Raw genomic sequence first — 19,340 nt, forward strand, 5'->3', positions numbered from 1 at the left:
CCATACTTCCAGGTGGCACACGTGCAAGTAGTGAAGAGACATTCCCAAGGCGCTGGGCAAAAAAACGAGACGCAGGCAGAGAGGCTGAGTTAAGGCCCTGCCTGTCAAATTAGCTCTGGGCAGATCTGGCTCTTACCGCAGCAGCTGGCATAAAAGGTGAGCTGAGAAGATATAAAACATCAGGAAGCCAATATGATACTTAACAATGTCCATTCTGATATTCTTAAAGATGTGATCAGATAATTTCACTAGAGGTGTATCAAACTTCAAAGACTGAGTAAGCAGACCTGAATAGGATTTTTTTTAAGACGTATTTATTTTAGAGAGAGAGAGAGAGGGAGGAAGAATGTGCAGAGGGGATGGACAGAGGGAGAGGGGGAGCTGCTCAAGCAGACTCTCTGCTGAGCTCGGAGCCTGATGCGGGGCTTGATCTCGTGACCCTGAGATCACAACCTGGGCCAAAACCAAGAGTCAGATACTTAACCGACTGAGCCACCCAGGCACCCCCTGAACAGGATTCAATTTAATAAAAGTTAAAATAAAGTTGGTCTGAACATATATATTTTTGAACATATATTTTATAATGTACATAATTACCATTTTTCTGCAGCACAATTAGGCATAGTTGGTAAACATCACATAAGGAATATAGGTTCTATTGGGTTTACCAGCATAAGGAATTCCTGAGGCTAAAAGGAGTAAGGGCCAACAAGGCATTTTTAATAAGGGCAATAAGTAGATAAGTAGGCAATAAGGGCAACAAGTAGAATTTTTTAAAAGAATTTGAGCCAACATTTAACAAAATTTTATGTAAAGGTCCACACTTCTCTCAGTAAATTGAAAAACTGGTCCCACAGGGCTTATTACCCTCCACTGAAGATGAGATGATGCCCCATGGCACACCCCACCCACCACCAGCCTCGACAGCTCACCACGAGGGCAACTGCCACACCTGTCTTGCATAACATTTTATCCACAGCGGCATGCAAAGTGCCTGACCCACTCCATGCACTTACTTGTTGAGTTCTGGACAGATGGGGGATATGGAATGTTAAAAAGAAGGAAAGAATATTACAAAGACAATAAATTATAAAGTGGGCTTTGACAAATGAGAATTTTTATTTAGAATTGGTAGATTATTCACAATATATTATGTATCAGTTAACTGCTTACCAGATGTAAGAAAAAAAATGATATTCTTGAAGGAATACCACCCCCTTCCCAGCCTTTTACACCAGCTTCTGATCATAGGGTTCTAGTTTTTCCTCAGTGTTGCTCTGTCTGCAAGTGCTAATTGCTTTCTAATACTTCTATTCACTATTACATTATTTTCTGTACTTTGTTTACTTCAAAAAATAATTTAAAAAACGTTTTCATGCTTGACATGGCCTTTGCCTTTTCATTCTGAGATAAAAGCTATTCATAAAGATGTTTTATGTTTCATACCTGGTTGAAGCTCATTCTTTCTTCCTTCTTTAGCAGAATGAACTAAACTTGCAGCTAATGAAAAAAGAAAAAATAATCCATTAACAAAGAATCCATGCAGTGGCTGATTAGTTTACCACTTTATACCTGAAAAAAGTTAAGGGCTCCAAGAATCTGTCAGTGAATGATTAAGGTAATGCAGAAAAAAAATCTTTTTTTGTAAGTAGACTTTTATATTTTGAAATTAATCTCCCAAGAGCATCTTTTCCCAGAAAATCATTGGTATAGGATAGTCAAATATTGCAAAGGTCCAATACTTTGAAACTCAACAAATGTAGTTTACTTCTTGACATGTAGCAATAAAAGAATTCAACTTACCAAGCAAAGTTCTCTCACTGTTGATAGAGCAACTGATGACGTGCAAGTCTTTCTCAAATGTATAGAGATGCTATTAAAACAAAGTTATTTTTTAATTTGGAGTTTTGTATTAAAGAACAATTTTAGAATTCAAATTCCCAATTAGCTCTGAAACAGGTATCATGGTGGCAAGACATTCTATTAAAGAACCATTAATTAACCAGTTTATCCATACTGAGAAGTTTCAGATTATTTTTTAAGAAAGAAGTTTCCAATTGTAGGCCATAGTTGGCACTGAAGCTTAACCATGAGGCAACATGATCTAGTGGCTAAGAACCTAGACCCTGGAGACAGGCTAGATGTAGGATCAAATTCTGATGATGCCACTTACTAGCTGTGTAACCTTAGACAAGTTATTCATTTTTCTATTCTCTCATCAGTAAAATAAAAATCATAATACCTATTTCATGAAATCCTTAGAAGGATCAAGTCAGATGATCCATACAAAGCACTTATTACAATGTCTGCCACTAATAAGCACTTAGATGTCAGCTATTATAATTATTGAGACAAGTAAAGTTTTAATCAAGTTACTTAACTATGATATCATTAACTATGTCTAAGAGACTATCAAGCCCATCTCCTATAAAACTCATATTCAGAGCCTTGGCAAAGTAATCTTCTGTTTTTACTTGCCCTTTTAATAATTTTCTTGATGTTTGAAGTGTTGCAAGATTCCATTTCCTTATTAAATATTAAAGAAAATGAAAATGGTCATGCAGAAGGAGGATATGATATGCAAATTGAGGAAATGAAGACAATCACAGTTATATTAGGCAAACTCTCTTAGAATACCTTCAGAGGGTAAGAAAAGATGAAGAGTCTTAGACCTCGACAGAGAACAGGTTAAGAAAAAACAACTCATAGCGAGAGTATTAGGAAGGTAATTAGTACTTGCATATTAAAAAAAAAAGCAAAAAAAAATAAAAAATAAAAAATAAAAATAAAAAATAAAAAAAAAAGCACTGAGAACACACTAAAATCCTATGGCCCAAAGTTGATGAAAAGTGTTGAAAAGTCATGAAATGCTTGATTAGAAAAAGTGAACTTTGAGTGAATAAGGAGGCTCTGAATTCATGTGAGACATTTTGGTTTCCTTGGACTCCTGCTCTGAGGCATTCTAATTTACAAGAAGAATCATGGAAGTATACACTTAACTTTTAGTGTTTTACCCTTTTAATTATAAAATAACACATGAACATAGGCTCAGTGTTTAAAACATGAAACACCACCAAATAAAAAGTCAAAGCTCTCCACTATGCTCACCCCATATGAACTCCCTTCCAAAAGGAAACATGTTTGTAATTTACTCGATAGCCTCCAGATCTTTTTTAAACAAGTTTTTAATATATATTTACACATATATATATATGGTATAGTTGTCTTAAAACATAAATATATTATTCTGGCAACTTGCTTTTTTCACATAACAGTATATTTTGGAGAACCTTCTGTGTCAGTGTACATTTATAGACTTCTTACTCCCTTAATGTTTGTAAGTTGTTTTTACCTAGACACAAAATGACTCCCTCACATTTGCACCAAGAATTAGATAAGCTTGTCATATAAACCAATGTCCTATGTGGGTGGTGTGGGGAAAAATTAAGAAAAGGAAGCTGAGTTCTATATCTGGATCCTTGAGAAGCAAGAAAAATGAGGGTTAAAGAGAAGCAGAACTCATAACCAGAGGTCATTATGAGATCCTAAACTTCTGGGAGCTCACAAATCTTAGAAGACACTGGACTTCCTACATTCCTACAGAATATTGGATAATTGATTTGAGCCAACTTTGCTTAAATCTCAAAGGATTCAAGTGATATTTTGGTTCAGGAGTCCTTACACTTCATTTACTTATTTATCTTTAAAGATAATGGCATCAAGAGATGGTAAAAGAGAGAAGGCAGGCCAACAAAGAAAAACTAAATTTTTAGAAAATGAAATAAGAATCTGTAACTACAAAAAGGAGGCAGAAAGAAGAAAAAACTCTAAAAGCAATAACTAATGAGTATCTAAGATTTATGGTTTTTTTTTTGTTTTTTTTTTTTTTTTTTTACCTCATTTTGTCTGGTTCGGCAGTCATATAATCCAAAGGCAACATTTCCCTTATCATCCTTAAAAAAAATTAACCAGATATGTATTATATATCATTGATTAGGAAATTAGGATGTTATTAATCTTAAACCTGCAATAATTCAGTCAATATTACCAATAAGTACTCAGTATTACCAATAAGTACATGCTAAAGGTAGCATGTCAGAAAGGGACCAAACTTATGTCAGCTAGTAATATGGGCTTAAAAAGTGAAATGGATTAAGAGTGTACAGCTCAATCTGGGGACCCTTTCTAGGAGGTAGTAGAACCTAGCAAAGGAGCAAATCTTTCTGTACTTGGGTTTATTTCTTTAAGACAATATATATGATAGAGATTGGGAGTGGCTAAAACAAGTCCATGATATTCCTGTAAATAAAACTTTTTGAATCATATAATTCTTTAAATGCAGCACACATATAGAATATAACTTAAAATTACTTTTTTAAAAAATATTTTATTTATGAAAGTAATCTCTATACCCAACGTGGGGCTCAAACTCACAACCCCAAGATCAAGAGTCCCATGCTCCACCGACTGTGCCAGCCAAGTGCCCCAACTTAAAATAACATTTTAGCAAATAAATAAATAGAATAATACACATATGCAGAGCAAGCTAGCCACTGAAATTATTCTCTCATGTTCCACTATTATAGTAAAGTTATCAGTAAAGCTACATTTTCATTCCTTAGAACACTTAACATTGAAAACAATAATGCCTCAAAAGTCTGAGCATACTGAAGTCTAAACAGATGATGTTGAGGAATTATATTTAATATTTTCTGAGATAAATCCTTACATTTTAATTAGGGTTAAACATCTTTCACTTAGCATTTTTTCCTCTGCAAAATTGAACTGTTCACTTAAAAAATTTGAGCACTGTGTCAGACATTGTATCTGGTTCTTATTTTAAAAAAAGAAACATTAAGACTGAATTTCAATCACCTTATTTAATCTCACAAAATAAAAGAGTCATGTAAAAGGTTAAGTGCCAACAAGTCTTATTCATTACCTCTAAGATATAGCATAAAATTTTGTAAAAAAAAAAAAAAAAAAAACTTAAATGGTTAAAGTAGTAAATTCTATGTTACACATATCTTACACAATAAAAAAAGGACATACCTTATAGTACAAATATTTCTATTTCTTACACAATAAAAAAGAATACAGACATACCTTATACGTATAAATAATATTTCCATTTCTTTCAACATTCAGTATACGTAAGCTCTCATAATTATCTTCTAAAATACCTAAAATGATAATAATAGCAAGTTAATACTTAACAGGGAATTTTTTAAATTTACTTTTAAATTTATTATTTTTTTAGAGAGAGACCATGTGCGTGAGTAGGGGAGAAGGACAGAGGAAGAGTGAGAGAGAATCTCAAACAGGCTCCACAGCCAGCATGGAGGCCAACCCAGGGCTCAATTTCATGATCTGGGATCATGACCTGAGCTGAAATCAAGAGTTGGATGCTTAATCAACTGAGCCACCCAAGTGCCTCAACAGGGAATGTTTAAAAACATATCTAACAAATATTAGTGGAAAGCCAAGTACGAAAGAACACATACTGATGATTCTGTTATATAGAGTTTTAAAAAAGACAGAACTAATCTATTGTGTCGGAGGTCAGAATAGTAGTGACCTTTAGGAAAGAGGAAAGGATTAGTAATTGGGAGGTATCTCAAAGGAGCCTTCTGAGGTGCTGGTAATGCTGTATGTGTTGGCCATACGATATACCCAACAACACATTTGGCAATAACTCACTGAGCCATACTCTCTTAACCCATATACTTTTCTGTGTGTATGCTATACTTCAATAAATTTTAAGTTATCTATTAGTTTTTGCTCTAAGTATTTTGAAGCTATGTTGTTAGAGGCATAAAAACTTAGAACTGTTATTGCTTCCTGGTGGATTAACCTATCAGGAACTCAGTAGAACTAACTGCCTGGTGTCTGAGTAGTTGATTATTGCAATAAGATAAAACATAACTTACAGTCAAGCCTTTTAACACTTGCTATGATAGTATAAGCAAGAGTCCATACCAGAGAAGGCACCAGCATCACAGTTCATTTCCCCCATGGAATGACATGCTGGTGGAGGGTTCAGGTAGTTCAACAGGGAAGTGGGGAGTCTAACTGCTGAAGAAGCCCTCAACAGAAGGCTCCTGCAGTGGTGTGGTGGTGTGGACTCCGGGGCTCAGAGAGTCCACACCACTGCAGGGAGAGGGAGAAGACCTAAGAGTGGAAAAGTACTGAGTCAAAGTGGAGAAGAAGTATCTTCAAGGTTCCCCCCCTTTTCCTACTGAGGTAGTCTCAGCAGAGGTACTTCAGAAGGTCTCCGTTGATGGCTTTTGATAAAGAGGCCCCTGAATGAAGGCACCTGGGCTGAGAATGCAACCTTGGATATGATGATGTCTAGCCAGGGGGCCCTGAGTCTTGTCTACAACTCCCTTCAGGAACTGCAGTGCACTGGCTATTCACCAAGTCTGGTTTGGGGAGGGTGGCTTTCCCCCATGAGGCCTTCCAGGTAAAGCTTTCGCAATTGCATATGGTTACACCTGAAAAATCACAAATAGCTTTTTAGCCAGGAGCTGGACAAGTTAACCCTTTTATTTACTACAAAATGTCCTTTATCTTTAATAATTCTTTTTGCTTTTAAGTTTACTTTGATATCAGTATAGCAACATCAGCTTTCTTTGGTTAGTGCTTACACAGCTTTTTCCTATTCTTTTATTATTACTCTTCCTGTGTCCTTATATCTAAGATCTGTAGTCTTACAAGCAATATCTTTTATGGGGCGCCTGCGTGGCTCAGTGGTTGAGTGTCTGCCTTTGGCTCAGGTTGTGATCCCAGGATCCTGGGATTGAGTCCTGCATCAGGCTCCCTGAAGGGAGCCTGCTTCACCCTCTGTCTGTGTCTCTGCCTCTCCCTCTCTGTCTCTCACAAATAAATAAATAAAATCTTTAAAAACACACACACACAAGCAATATCCTTTAAAATAGTCTATTTACATTTAATCACTGATATTTTGGATTTTTATCAATTATATTACTATTTATATTCCATGTGACTCAATTGTTTTTTCTTGCCTTCCTCTGGCTTAATCAAAAATCATATTAATTCATTCTCCTACTTATTGTCAATTATACATTCTTTTGCTATTCTTTTATTAGTTACCCTAAAGATTACAATACAAATCCTTATTGTTTTAATATTATATGATGCCAAGAAATGTGAAGCAACTGAAACTCTCATACACTGTTAACAAGAATGTAAATTGGAAAATTTGCAGTAGCTACTGAAGCTGAACATATATGGCTCAGGAATTGTACATATATTGCAACGGATATATGCACATATTTTGACAAATGACACAAATAATTTCTATAGCACTATGATTCATAATAGCCAAACTGGGAACCCAAAATATCCATCAAGGAAAGAATAAATATATTGTGGGATATCCAAACAATGGACTATTGTACAATAATAATGAATAACTTGCTATAATGTACAATATAAATAACTGAGCAAAAGAAGCCCAGGTTGTTCCCCCTCCCAAGAAAGGTATAAACTATGATTTGATTTATGTATAAGTTTCAAAAGCAGGCAAAATGAATCTACGGTGCTAGATGAGTGACTGCTGGAAAGGAGCATGAAGGAGACCTTTACGGTTCTATTAAATTTCTCTTTCCTGCTCTGAGTGCTAGTTACATGGGTGAGTTTCACTTTGTGAAAATCAACTGAGCTATGCACTTGTGATTTGTGTACTTTTCTGTATGAAAGCCATATTTTGATTTAAAGATAAAAAGATTCTTGGGGCACCTGGGTGGCTCAGTCGGTTAAGCAGCCGCCTTTGGCTCAGATCATGATCCCAGGGTCTTGGGATTGAGCCTTGATTTGGGCTCCCTGATTAGCAGGGTGGGGAGGGAGGGTCTGCTTCTCCCTCTCACTCCGCCCCTCTTCCCTGCTTGTGTTCTCTCTCTCTCTAATAAATAAATAAAATCTTTAAAGAGAGAGAGAGAGAAAAGATTCTTTACACAAAACATTTGACTTGTGGGACGCCTGGGTGGCTCAGCGGTTGATCATCTGCCTTCTGCTCGGGCGTGATCCTGGAGTTCAGGGATCGAGTCCCACATCGGGCTCTCTGCATGGAGCCTGCTTCTCCCTCTGCCTATGTCTCTGCCTCTCTCTGTGTGTCTCTCATGAATAAATAAATAAAATCTTAAAAAACAAAAACATTTAACTTGTAAGTTAATTGACCATCAACTTTCAGCTAAAAATTTAGTATACTTCTCTCAAGTCTACAATTAAAGGGTTTACACATTAGTAGATGCAGCTTTGATAATTATCATCATTAACCGGAGAGAAATGCATATTTCCCCAATTTCCTCAAAATTAAATTGATTAAACTTGACTCCTTTTCCCCACACATGAATAATGCTTTAGATGTTCAAATATTGTGTTGACTATGACAAGGTCCAATATTCAGATAAAACATATGCAAACTATCCTATAACTCAGAGCAAACTTCACTTTGCATTCCTGATTTAAAAGAAAAAAATAGGGGACACCTGGGAAGCTGTCAGTTAAGCAACCAACTCTTGATTTTGGCTCAGGTCATGATAGAGATAGAGCCTTGCATCAGGCTCTGTGCTGGGCGTGGAACCTGCTTAAGATTCTCTGTCTCTCCTACTCTGTCTGCTCTTCCTCCTCTAAAAAAAAAAAAAAGAAAGAAAGGAAAGGGAAGGAAGGGAAGGAAGGGAAGGAAGGGAAGGAAGGAAAGAAAGAAAGAAAGAAAGAAAGAAAGAAAGAAAGAAAGAAAGAAAGAAAGAAAGAAAGAAAGAAAGAAAGGAAGGAAGGAAAGAAAAGAAAAGAAAAAAGAAAAAAGAAAGAAAGAAAGAAAGAAAGAAAAAAAGAAAGAAAGAAAGAAAGAAAGAAAACAGGATAAAAAAACAAAGATAGGGATCCCTGGGTGGCGCAGCGGTTTGGCGCCTGCCTTTGGCCCAGGGCGCGATTCTGGAGACCTGGGATCGAATCCCACATCGGGCTCCCAGTGCATGGAGCCTGCTTCTCCCTCTGCCTGTGTCTCTGCCTCTCTCTCTCTCTCTCTCTGTGACTATCATAAATACATAAAAAAAAAAAAAAGATAATTCGTGGTGACCTGGACCCCTGCACTGGAATTGGGGGTGGGAAACATTTCAAAAGACAAAGAGCAGATTTCATAGAAAATTTAGGAATCATCCTGACATCATCTTCTCCATCCTTCACAGAAAGAAGCTGCCTGGATCTTCTAGGAGTGGAGTAAAGGGAGAGGGGGGAAGTGCTGTTTTTATTTCAATACCAGCATATATACTTTTCGATGTTTATTGAGCTGTCAGACACACTTTCCACTGATGAAAAAATAATCACCTAGTCTCTTAGGACAATAATGAGTCAATAACTTACTGCTAAATAGCACTTAACAATTTACAAATTTATTTCTCTCATCCACACTGTGTCAGGAATTACAGGCTGCTGTATTAAGAAAACAATTTTTAGTGAGGTTCAGATGCTTGGCCAATATCATGTAGAAAAAAGTGGCACAAACTAATCTCAAACCAAGAAAAAGGTGAACAGAATGAACTAAGCTTCCCATATCATGCTTACAATGAGACAAGGGATAATTACTGAAAAATCCTTTAAGGTAGCCTTAGTAGACATCTCAAGAGAATTTCAGGGAGTTTCTGTTCATCCTGCACATGACTCAAAACTTCTGGAATGCAATATGTCAATATTTTGAGAAGTTTTTTTTTTCTTTCAAGATTATAGGGATACTGGGAGAGACCCTCTCGAAAGCACACTTAAAAGGTTACAGCTAAGATAAGAAACTCCTTTACAAGAAATCTTGCTAAGAAAGTTCAATTTACTTGCAAAAGCACATCTATTTTCAAAACACTAACAATTAAGAGAAAAAAATCCCCAAGTACAGATGACAACAAATTATATATGCCTGTTTCATTAAACCAGTGGTTCCCAACCCTGGCTTTGGGTTAGAATGATTAGGGAGAAGCTTTTAAAAGTACCTAGATGTCCAAGACCTACCCAAATATCTTGATTTTCCTGCACTGGTGAGAAGCCCAGTCTCCAAGGTGTGTGTGTTTTAAATTCCCCATGTGATTCTAATGTGCAGTCAGGGTTGAGAACCACTGGGCTACATATTCATATTACATATTAAACAATAGTCATTAGATAGCATTTCCGGGACTAGCTTATAATGTAACCATGATAGACCAAGTTGAAATAAATAATAAAGATAATGCCTTCGTGGATCTGTTAGGTAGTAATAACTGTAGTCTTAAAATAATCCTGTAGTTAAGTGCATGATTCTCATCTCAAGGACATTTGAATTAGACAAATTTGGCAATGTTGGAAATCCAGAGACCAGTGTCTCACCACACACTATTAGCCTATCAGCCCTTCCTCCCCGGGTTAGTTGCTCATGGTTTAGACACACTCTTTTAAAAGAAGTATTCAATCACCTCTTTGCTTATTCATTCTGACTCTTCTCCCAGTAGTTCATCACTGGAAAGTCCAGAGGAGGAAGTTTAGCAATTCAAATGAGGAAATGTGGTTTAATTTTACAGTTCAGCGTCCTCAGAGCTCATGAAGAAAAAATGTAGATACGTGCATAAGTAAACCTATTTAAAAAAAGGACAGTACTCCAATACTAAAGATGTTGGTAAGTCACAGCTCATGTAAAATTAGAGCTGGTTTGTCAGATACTCTTGTCCATTTTAGGATCTTTGCCAAATACAAGAGATTTCGCTTTATAGGAAGATGTTTGCCAAAAGTGTAAATTTTGTTCCCAACTACTTTGAGACAAAAACCAGATAAAAATATTTCTTGTCTTCCAATGACCATACTAGGAAGAGTGCAGGTGGGGAGAGTAGTCTCACAGTCTTATACAAAAATTGGAATTAATTCCTAATATATAGATCAGGAGGTGCTAAAATAGGATTATACCCATGACATATCTATTCTGTAAATAATTTACCTAAGTCCATGGCTCAACATTACTAGATATTATAATTCCTAAACTTATATAGTGAATATCATTATATGATTTACACCCATATTCTGAATAGAATGAAAAAAAGCAAGGATGGGGTGATGAGTTAAGAAGCAACAAAAAAATATGAGAAGTAGAAAAGGTGGCTAGAAAGGTAGGAGGAGGGAAAGTGAAAAAGACAGTAGCAAGAGAATCCTGAAACAATGAATAAAAACAACATGTCAATGCCAGGCCCCCACAATCGGTCAGTGGGGATGGTATACAGGAGGCAACAGAAATACATTACTCTTGTATCAGTCACCTGATAAAATACATCGCTTCCCTAGTAAAGATGAATGATGACAGTTTTTGAAAGATGAAGCAATCTGGTGTATCACAGGTCCAAGAGTATTCAAAGCAGACAATATAGACCAGAAAATCTACATCCTTTCTGGTCTTAAACACATATGACACTTAAACCTTAGACAACTTGCATACCACAGACTTTTTTCTTACTTTCTTGAAAGTGATACATTGCAATAGGAGATTAAGCACTGGATAAAAAATTAATATATAAAATCTATGGCATTGCTACATACCAATAACAGCTAGAACATGTGATGTTTTTAAGTGTGCCATTTATGGAAGCAACATAAAATAACAACAATCTAGAGATAAATCTAGCAAAAAGTGTGTAGGACTTTCATGGAAGAAGTTCTAAAACTTATTAAGAGTCATAAAGAGGATCTAAATGAATAGTAACTCATACTTGATTCATAGTTGTAAGATTTAATATGGTAAAGATGCTGATTCTCCCAAAGTTGATGTCTAGATTCACTGCAACTCAAATCAAAATTCCAACAGACTTTTTGGTCAAATCTGATAGGCAGATTCCAAAATACATGTATGTGAGAGAGCAAAGGGCATAGGATAGCAGAGATGGTCCTGACGACTGACAAGGTGCACAGGCTTACTCTACCAGTTATTAAGACTTATCATAAAGATAGTTAAGATGCTTTCCTCTTAAGTTGACAAAAGGAACAAAATTAAGAACCCAAGAAAGGAGACCCACACATATGTGGAAACTTGATATGTGACAGAAATGGTTTTGCTGTCAATGAGAAGAGGTAGAGTTACCTGGTTAGTAATATGAGAACTATTAATATAGAAAACCAATACAATTTACAAAAGAATATTTTGACACATGTAAGTTTATATATAACAATGAAACAAAACCATTTACCCACACCCAGCTTAAAATTAGAACAACATCAAGACTTTTGAAGGCTCTTGTGTCCCGTTTGATTACTAACTCATGTCACACACAAAAGGAAATTCCTGATGGAATAAAAAAACAAAATGCAAAGAGCAAAACTTTTAGAAGTTAATTTGAAAATCTCTTCGTGCCCTCTAAATAGGAGAGAATTGCTTAAAATATTCAAAAAAGCACAAACCAAAAAGGAAGAGACTCATAAATTAGGCTACATTAAAATTAAAAAACAAACCACAATAGAAAAATGGACAGGATGAACAGACATCTCGTAAAAGGGGAAACTTGAAAGGTCGATAAATATAGAAAGATGCTAAACCTCAGACCACAATGCAGTAACATTTAGACTCACCCATTCGACAAAAATTTAAAATGTGGAAATATCAAGTCTGTGAAGATACAGAGTACAAAAACACTTCTACACCACAAACGGGATTGTTAATAAGTACCACAGCTTTGGAAAACAATTGGGCACTACCCAGGAAAAGTGAAGATGTACATAACCTTTGACTCAGAAACTCCAGTTAGACATCCATCCTAGAGAAACGTGTACATGTGTCGACCAGGAGACATGCACCAGGAAGTGAGTGAAAGCACTGGCTGTAATAGCAAACCCCAGAAACTTCCCAAATATCACCACTAGAAAAAGGATAAGCAAAGTTCAGAAGCACTCTGAGACAGGTTAGTATCCAGGGTATTTACCAGGGAATGTTCAGTGAAATGGGATTAACACCTGTTGGAGGAAGTGGGCGAAGTCAAGAGGCAGTAACCTCGGGTAAGGTTGGAATCCCCCATGGGAGAGTCTCTCGTACTGAAATGGGTTGTCAAAGTTGTTCTGTGTTGAGTCAAAATAGCCAGGCCTTTATACCCCACTTCAATCCCTAATTAAATGTGAGCCACACCCAAAATGTCCTGACACCTGGCGAGAAAGTCCTCTGTGGAGGCCATCCCTAAAGGGGCTAAAGGCTGAAATGTATCTACTGACCACCTGAGAGCACTTGGGATAAGCTCTTCCTTGAAAGGAAATCTAAGCAGTACATCTCCATGGTCACCATATTGTTGTATATTCACACAATGGAATCCTACACATCAGTGAAAGTTAATGACCTACAGCAGTCAACATGGATACTGAGAAGGAACAAAAGCAAAATAGAAAATAATATTCTTTCATTTAAAGTTCACAAACAAGCAAGACCAAGTGGTATTTTGCACAGAGAGATATACATATAGGTTAAAACTACAAATAAGATCAAAGTTTAAATGGCTGTTACCACTGGGAGATGAAGGATAGAGAAATAGGATCAGATTGGGAGATGCAAAAGCCTTCAAAAGTCTTGATATTATTTTCTTAAGATTGACTGATTGGAGAGAATGTAGATGTGCACAAGTGGAGAGGGGCAGGGAGAGAGAAATTCAAGCAGACTCTACATGGAGTGTGGAGCCCAACTCAAAGCTCCATCTTATGACCCTGAGATCATGATCTGAGCTGAAATCAAGAGTCGGACTCTCAACCAACTAACTGAGCTACCCAGGCGCCCCTGATACTGTTCTATTTTTTTAAGATTTTATTTATTCATGAGAGACACAGAGTGAGAGAGAGCGAGCAAGGCAGAGACCCAGGCAAAGAGAGAAGCAGGCTCCATGCAGGGAGCCCGACATGGGACTCAATCCCGGAACCCCAGGATCACAACCTGGGCCAAAGGTGGTGCTAAACTGTTGAGCCACCCAGGCTGCCCACTTAAAGGTGAGTACACGATTTTAGTTTTTGTTTTTTATAGCTTACAAGTGTCAAAGTTTTCTTTGCTATATCATTTTAGTTTTTATTAAAAAAATTTAAGATTTTATTTATTCATGAGAGACACACACAGAGAGGCAGAGACACAGGCAGAGGGAGAAGCAGGTTCCCCGCAGGAGGCCCGATGTGGGACTCGATCCCGGGATCACGACCTGAGCCAAAGGCAGACGCTCAACCGCTGAGACACCCAGATGCCCCATCATTTTAATTTTTAAAAGAAATATTTTTTCCATTTATTGCAGGAGAGAGATCATTTTCCCAAAGTTCAACTCCGAACCAGAAGCACGTATAGTAACCAAATCTGGCCTCCTTACTCTTTAAACCCTGCTTGATTAAAATACTACCTCACAGGTGCTGAATTTCCATGGCGAACTTAGCCCAGCTCCCTGGCTATTTTGCCAGGAATATGTCATACTTAGTATTACTTAGCATCGCTAAAAAATCTTCAATTGTATCTGTTGATGTGAAAATATTAAGGCTTCAAATCTAGACAGCAAATGTGCAGAGAGGAGACATTACAATGGTATAATTACTTATAATTTACATTTGAAAAGCTGAGGCTTTGAATGGAAAATAATTTGCCAAATGTGTGGAGTCACAGCCATGCTAGACATAAAATAGAATCCCAGATTCCCCTGCCAGTGCTACCAATTATAGGAGAGGAATTAACCGTGTTCTTTTGAGCTACAACCCACTGGTGATCATCAGGAGGAACAATTCTCTTAGCCTGACAGGGCTAATCATCTTGCCAAGGTGCTCTGCAAAGAGCGAAATACTACCGAGATTAGAAAAAAGCTGGTATTTCTAGCAGGTTTATCTGCGAGGCCCTAAGTTCATCTGCTGTTTAGCGGAATGTCAACACACAAGCTTATACTTCTTCAGAGATGAGTGAAAGGCCCAGGAAGCTAAAGCCTAACTGGTTCACGTAGAACTTTTCAATCACAACACGTATTATTGAAATGTACGACTGTGGCATTTCACACTTCACCTAATTTTTCATTTACAGACACCTGCCATTTAGCTCTATGACATGAAGACTTGGCCCAAGGACTATTTTGTAGTGGAAAGCAGGCCAGTGTATTTTAAAAAGCTAAACCTTCAAAAACTCTTTAGTAGGGAGGCCTGGGTGGCTCAGAGGTTGGGCGTCTGCCTTCAGCTTAGGGCGTGACCCTGGGGTCCTGGGATCGAGTCCTGTATCGGGCTCCCTGCATGGAGCATGCTTCTCCCTCTGTGTCTCTTGAATAAATAAGTAAAATCTTAAAACCAAAAAACCTCTTTAGGAGACTTAAATTTTTTTTTCCCCAAAAAGCAAAACTTTACTAATTAGGACACTACAGCAAACCCAAGCCTTGAGCTACCAGGACTCCTTATTTGGAACCAATAACCAACATGCCAAGACACGCAACCCTACGAAGAGTTCTGCTAAAGCCATGGGACATGGGACGGTGTGAAGGTAGAAGGGAGGCAGGGCGAGAACTTGTAGCTCGGAGGGTAAACCCTGCGAAAACAGCCTCCGGGCAGGCTGCGCAGTTTAAGGAAAAGCGCAGGGGTGAGGCAGGGGGCGCACACAGGTGGAGGTGAAGGCCTCCCAGGTGCGTGGCGGCTCGGGTGGGGGGAAGCTCCGGGGCCCAGTTTAAGCCTTGAGAAGCATCATTATTTACAGCAAATTTCTCTAAAAGAAAAGAAAAAGATGCGAGCTATCACAGAGTTCCCCGACTTTAAAGTTTTGATTGATTAATGCTGGAAAAGGTCAAATGTCACTGTTCTCTCCCTCATCGAAGCCAAAACGAAGGAACTTGGTGACAGATTAAACCCGGCGCCCCCAGTGTGAAGGAGGTGCCCCAGTGACCCGAGGAGGCCGGAGGCCGGGGGAGGCCTGTCCCGCTGGAGGGGCGTCCCGGGGTGACGGTGTCCCGGCGTAGGGGTGTCCCGGGATGGGGGGCGTCCCGGGATTAGGATGTCCCGGGTGGGGGTGTCCCGGGGTGGGGGGCGTCCCGGGTGGGGGCGTCCTGGGGTGAGAGTGTCCCGCTGGAGGGGCGTCCCGGGGTGACGGTGTCCCGGCGTAGGGGTGTCCCGGGATGGGGGGCGTCCCGGGGTTGGGATGTCCCGGGTGGGGGTGTCCCGGGGTGGGGGGCGTCCCGGGTGGGGGCGTCCTGGGGTGAGAGTGTCCCGCTGGAGGGGCGTCCCGGGGTGACGGTGTCCCGGCATAGGGGTGTCCCGGGGTGGGGGGCGTCCCGGGGTTAGGATGTCCCGGGTGGGGGCGTCCTGGGGTGAGAGTGTCCCGCTGGAGGGGCGTCCCGGGGTGACGGTGTCCCGGCATAGGGGTGTCCCGGCATAGGGGTGTCCCGGGGTGGGGGGCGTCCCGGGTGGGGGCGTCCCGGGGTGGGGGGCGTCCCGGGGTTAGGATGTCCCGGGTGGGGGCGTCCCGGGGTGAGGGGTGTCCCGGGTGGGGGCGTCCTGGGGTGGGGGGTGTCCCGGGTGGGGGCGTCCTGGGGTGAGAGTGTCCCGCTGGAGGGGCGTCCCGGGGTGACGGTGTCCCGGCGTAGGGGTGTCCCGGGGTGGGGGGCGTCCCGGGGTTAGGGTGTCCCGGGTGGGGGCGTCCCGGGGTGGGGGCGTCCCGGGGTTAGGATGTCCCGGGTGGGGGCGTCCCGGGGTGAGAGTGTCCTGCTGGAGGGGCGTCCCGGGGTGCGGAGCGGCAGGCCGTAGGCGGCTCACAGCCCGGGAGCAGCCCCCTGCCCCTCGCGCCTCACATCTGCAGGGGCGTGTCCCCCAAGACACCGACGCTGTTCCCTGGGACACGCCTCACACCCGGGAGGACAAACGACGCAGCTGTTGGGCATCTTCGGGGGGGTTGCCTGCTGGCCCCGGGCCACGCTGCGGGAGCCCCGCGGGGGCGGGCCGAGCCCCCAGGTGAGGAGCCGTCGTCGGCGGGGGCCCCGTCGCAGCCCCCGCACCCCCCCCCCCCCGCCCTGGTGGTGACCCCGAGCGGCGACGCGGGCCCCGGGCTGGCGGCCTCGCTACCAGCAGCCGCGCGCCCCGGCCGGGCGCCCTCCGACCTCGGCCCGCCCCCCCCCGCGCCCGCGCCCCCGCGCCCCCGCACCTGGGCCGCCGCCTCGGGCCCCCGAGGCCAACGACGCCGCCCGCCGCGCCCGCAGCCCCGGGAGCACGTCCTTCCGGAGGTCGAAGTCGCAGACCAGGCGCAGCGCCATCGCCCGACGCGGCCCGCCGAGGCGCAGCCCGCAACGCCGGCATGCCCGGCCCCCCGCTCCCCCCGCTCCCCCCGCTCCCCGGCGGCCCGGCCCCCTCCCCCCCGCCCCCCCGCGGCCGGCGCCCGCCCCTCCCCCCGCCCCGCCCCGCCCCGCCCCGCCCTCCTCCCGGGGAGCCGAGCGCCTTCCCGCGGGGCCCGGGCCGCTCGCGCCGAGGCCGCCAACCCGCTGGGCGCGGGGCTGCGCAGCGTCCGTGGGGCCGCCGGGCTGACTTGTTTCTTTTCTTTTCTCGCTCGGTCTCTCGGGCGGTGCGACCGGGCAGGAGAGCCCTGGGGGAGGCCGGTGCTCCGGGGGCCGCGGCGGGGAGCGCGCGAGGACGGCTCCTCGGGGGCGCCGCGGGCCCCCTCCTGCCCCAGGCAATGGGCGAGCCCTCCCAGGGCTGTCACGGCGCCGAGTCGTCCGGGACCCCCCGGCGACCGTCGGAAGCCTCGCGGGCCTCTGGGCAGCTCGTCCGCCCCACGGAGAACCCGGGGCCTAACCCGGGCCAGTCGGGCCGCGCAGCTGCCTCCCCCCGCGCTCAGCCACAGCCCGTCCACCTGGAGCATCAACGCCGCCTCATTACTCTCCCTAAAACAAGACTGTCCCCCTGTCGCTGCGATGAAGACCTCGAGTCACAGCTGACCGCCCGAGGAGAAAGGGCCTGCGATTTAACTGACCTTTCCAGCCTCTGCACCTACAGCTTCAGCTCCACGCAGGCCTAACTTCCAGAATCCCTCTGATTCCACCCACCTTTCAAAAAAATATCAATCAATCAATCATCAGATCTTTCCGATCTGGATCCACAAAGCCTTCCCAGCCCTGAGCTCCTAGAGAGAGGCTGCCAGTTTGCTTCATCTGCCGGTCCTAGACTGCCTGGAGCCATGAATATTGAATCTTAAGTCTTGGCGCATCCCGCTGCAGGGGCACCTACCAGAGGACGGAAAAGCACTCAAGTTATTGAAGACTGAGCTAACCCAGTAATAGACCAAGGAAAGCCTTAGCACGTGTTTCTCAAAGTTAGGGTCTGAAAACTGCCTGCACGGCAATCATCTGGGAAGTTGTTTTATAATGCGGATTCCTAGGCTCTAGTCTTGACCTAGGCAAGGCCCAGAAATGAACTTTTTAGCCAGAGCCTCGGGTGATTCTTAGGCTTGCTAGGGTTTGAAAACTATTCTAAATAAAGGTAAAAGAAACCATTGATTTTGCCCTAGAGACATGTTTCTCCAGTTGAGGTCGTGGGAGATTCCAGGTTGACCTCCATTACTCACTGCCCTAAACCTAGGAAAATCCTCCTACCTGTAAAGTGCATAAAGATTCAGCAGAAATGTTTCATGAGGCTACTAATACTGCTCATGCACGGAAGGGAGGAAGTCATGGCCAGCTACTACAACAAATGTTTCAGTGTTTCATACCAAGTGAGGCTTGTTGCCTTTGTCATGAAGTCTTTACTGGCCTATTTTAAAAATCAGTAGGTTTCTGGGTTGGGTTTTTTTTTTTTTTTTTCCATAGTTAACCTCTGTTTTTGCCAAGCAAGACTGATAGAGTCCTCATAGACAGTCCTCATCAAGCCGTGATTATACAAAAATTCTCTCCAAAATTAAGAAGGAACATAGAGAACGTGATAACCAAGGCAGAGAACCAGAAAGATGATGCCCAAAGCATGAAGGTAGTACATGAATGGCTGAACTTTCAAGATCACTCACTAAGGAGAAGACTGGTGAATGGTGACTTACTGGCTTAAAATTTGTGAAGGGTTAATAGAAGAAGAGTGCTGGTGGATTATCCTTTTTTTTTAAAAAAAAGAGTTATTGGGATCCCTGGGTGGCGGAGCGGTTTGGCGCCTGCCTTTGGCCCGGGGCCGTGATCCTGGAGACCCAGGATCGAGTCCCACATCGGGCTCCCGGTGCATGGAGCCTGCTTCTCCCTCTGCCCGTGTCTCTGCCTCTCTCTCTGTGACTATCATAAATAAATTTATTAAAAAAGAGTTTGTTTATTTATTTATTTAAAGAGACACAGAGAGAAAGAGGCAGAGACACGGGCAGAGGGAGAAGCAGGCTCCACGCA

The 19,340-nt window shown here is 42.5% G+C and overlaps 1 protein-coding gene across 14 annotated transcripts in view; it reads right to left on the bottom strand.

The window, feature by feature from the left end:
- Positions 1-17,300, bottom strand: part of LOC112661310 (gamma-secretase activating protein) — an 83,393-nt gene extending 66,093 nt beyond the window's left edge. For 12 of the 14 annotated variants that reach the window (XR_007403595.1, XR_007403594.1, XR_007403593.1 and 9 more), the window contains exons 1-5: positions 17,132-17,300; positions 5,107-5,183; positions 3,897-3,953; positions 1,804-1,873; positions 1,447-1,500 (exon numbers count right to left, since the gene is read on the bottom strand). Coding sequence is in view for 8 of the 14 variants with exons in the window: in XM_025449297.3 (XP_025305082.1) it covers positions 1,447-1,500; positions 1,804-1,873; positions 3,897-3,953; positions 5,107-5,183; positions 17,132-17,240 (367 nt within the window). In the remaining 6 variants the exon portion in view is untranslated. Of the gene's footprint in view, positions 1-1,446; positions 1,501-1,803; positions 1,874-3,896; positions 3,954-5,106; positions 5,184-10,457; positions 10,575-17,131 lie in introns of those variants that run through there. The other 2 variants (XM_049096645.1, XM_049096646.1) reach the window with 2 other exon arrangements.
- Between the last annotated feature and the right edge of the window lie 2,040 nt (positions 17,301-19,340).

The sequence above is a fragment of the Canis lupus genome, chromosome 18, assembly GCF_003254725.2.
Source record: "Canis lupus dingo isolate Sandy chromosome 18, ASM325472v2, whole genome shotgun sequence".
In the NCBI taxonomy this organism is placed as follows: domain Eukaryota; kingdom Metazoa; phylum Chordata; class Mammalia; order Carnivora; family Canidae; genus Canis; species Canis lupus.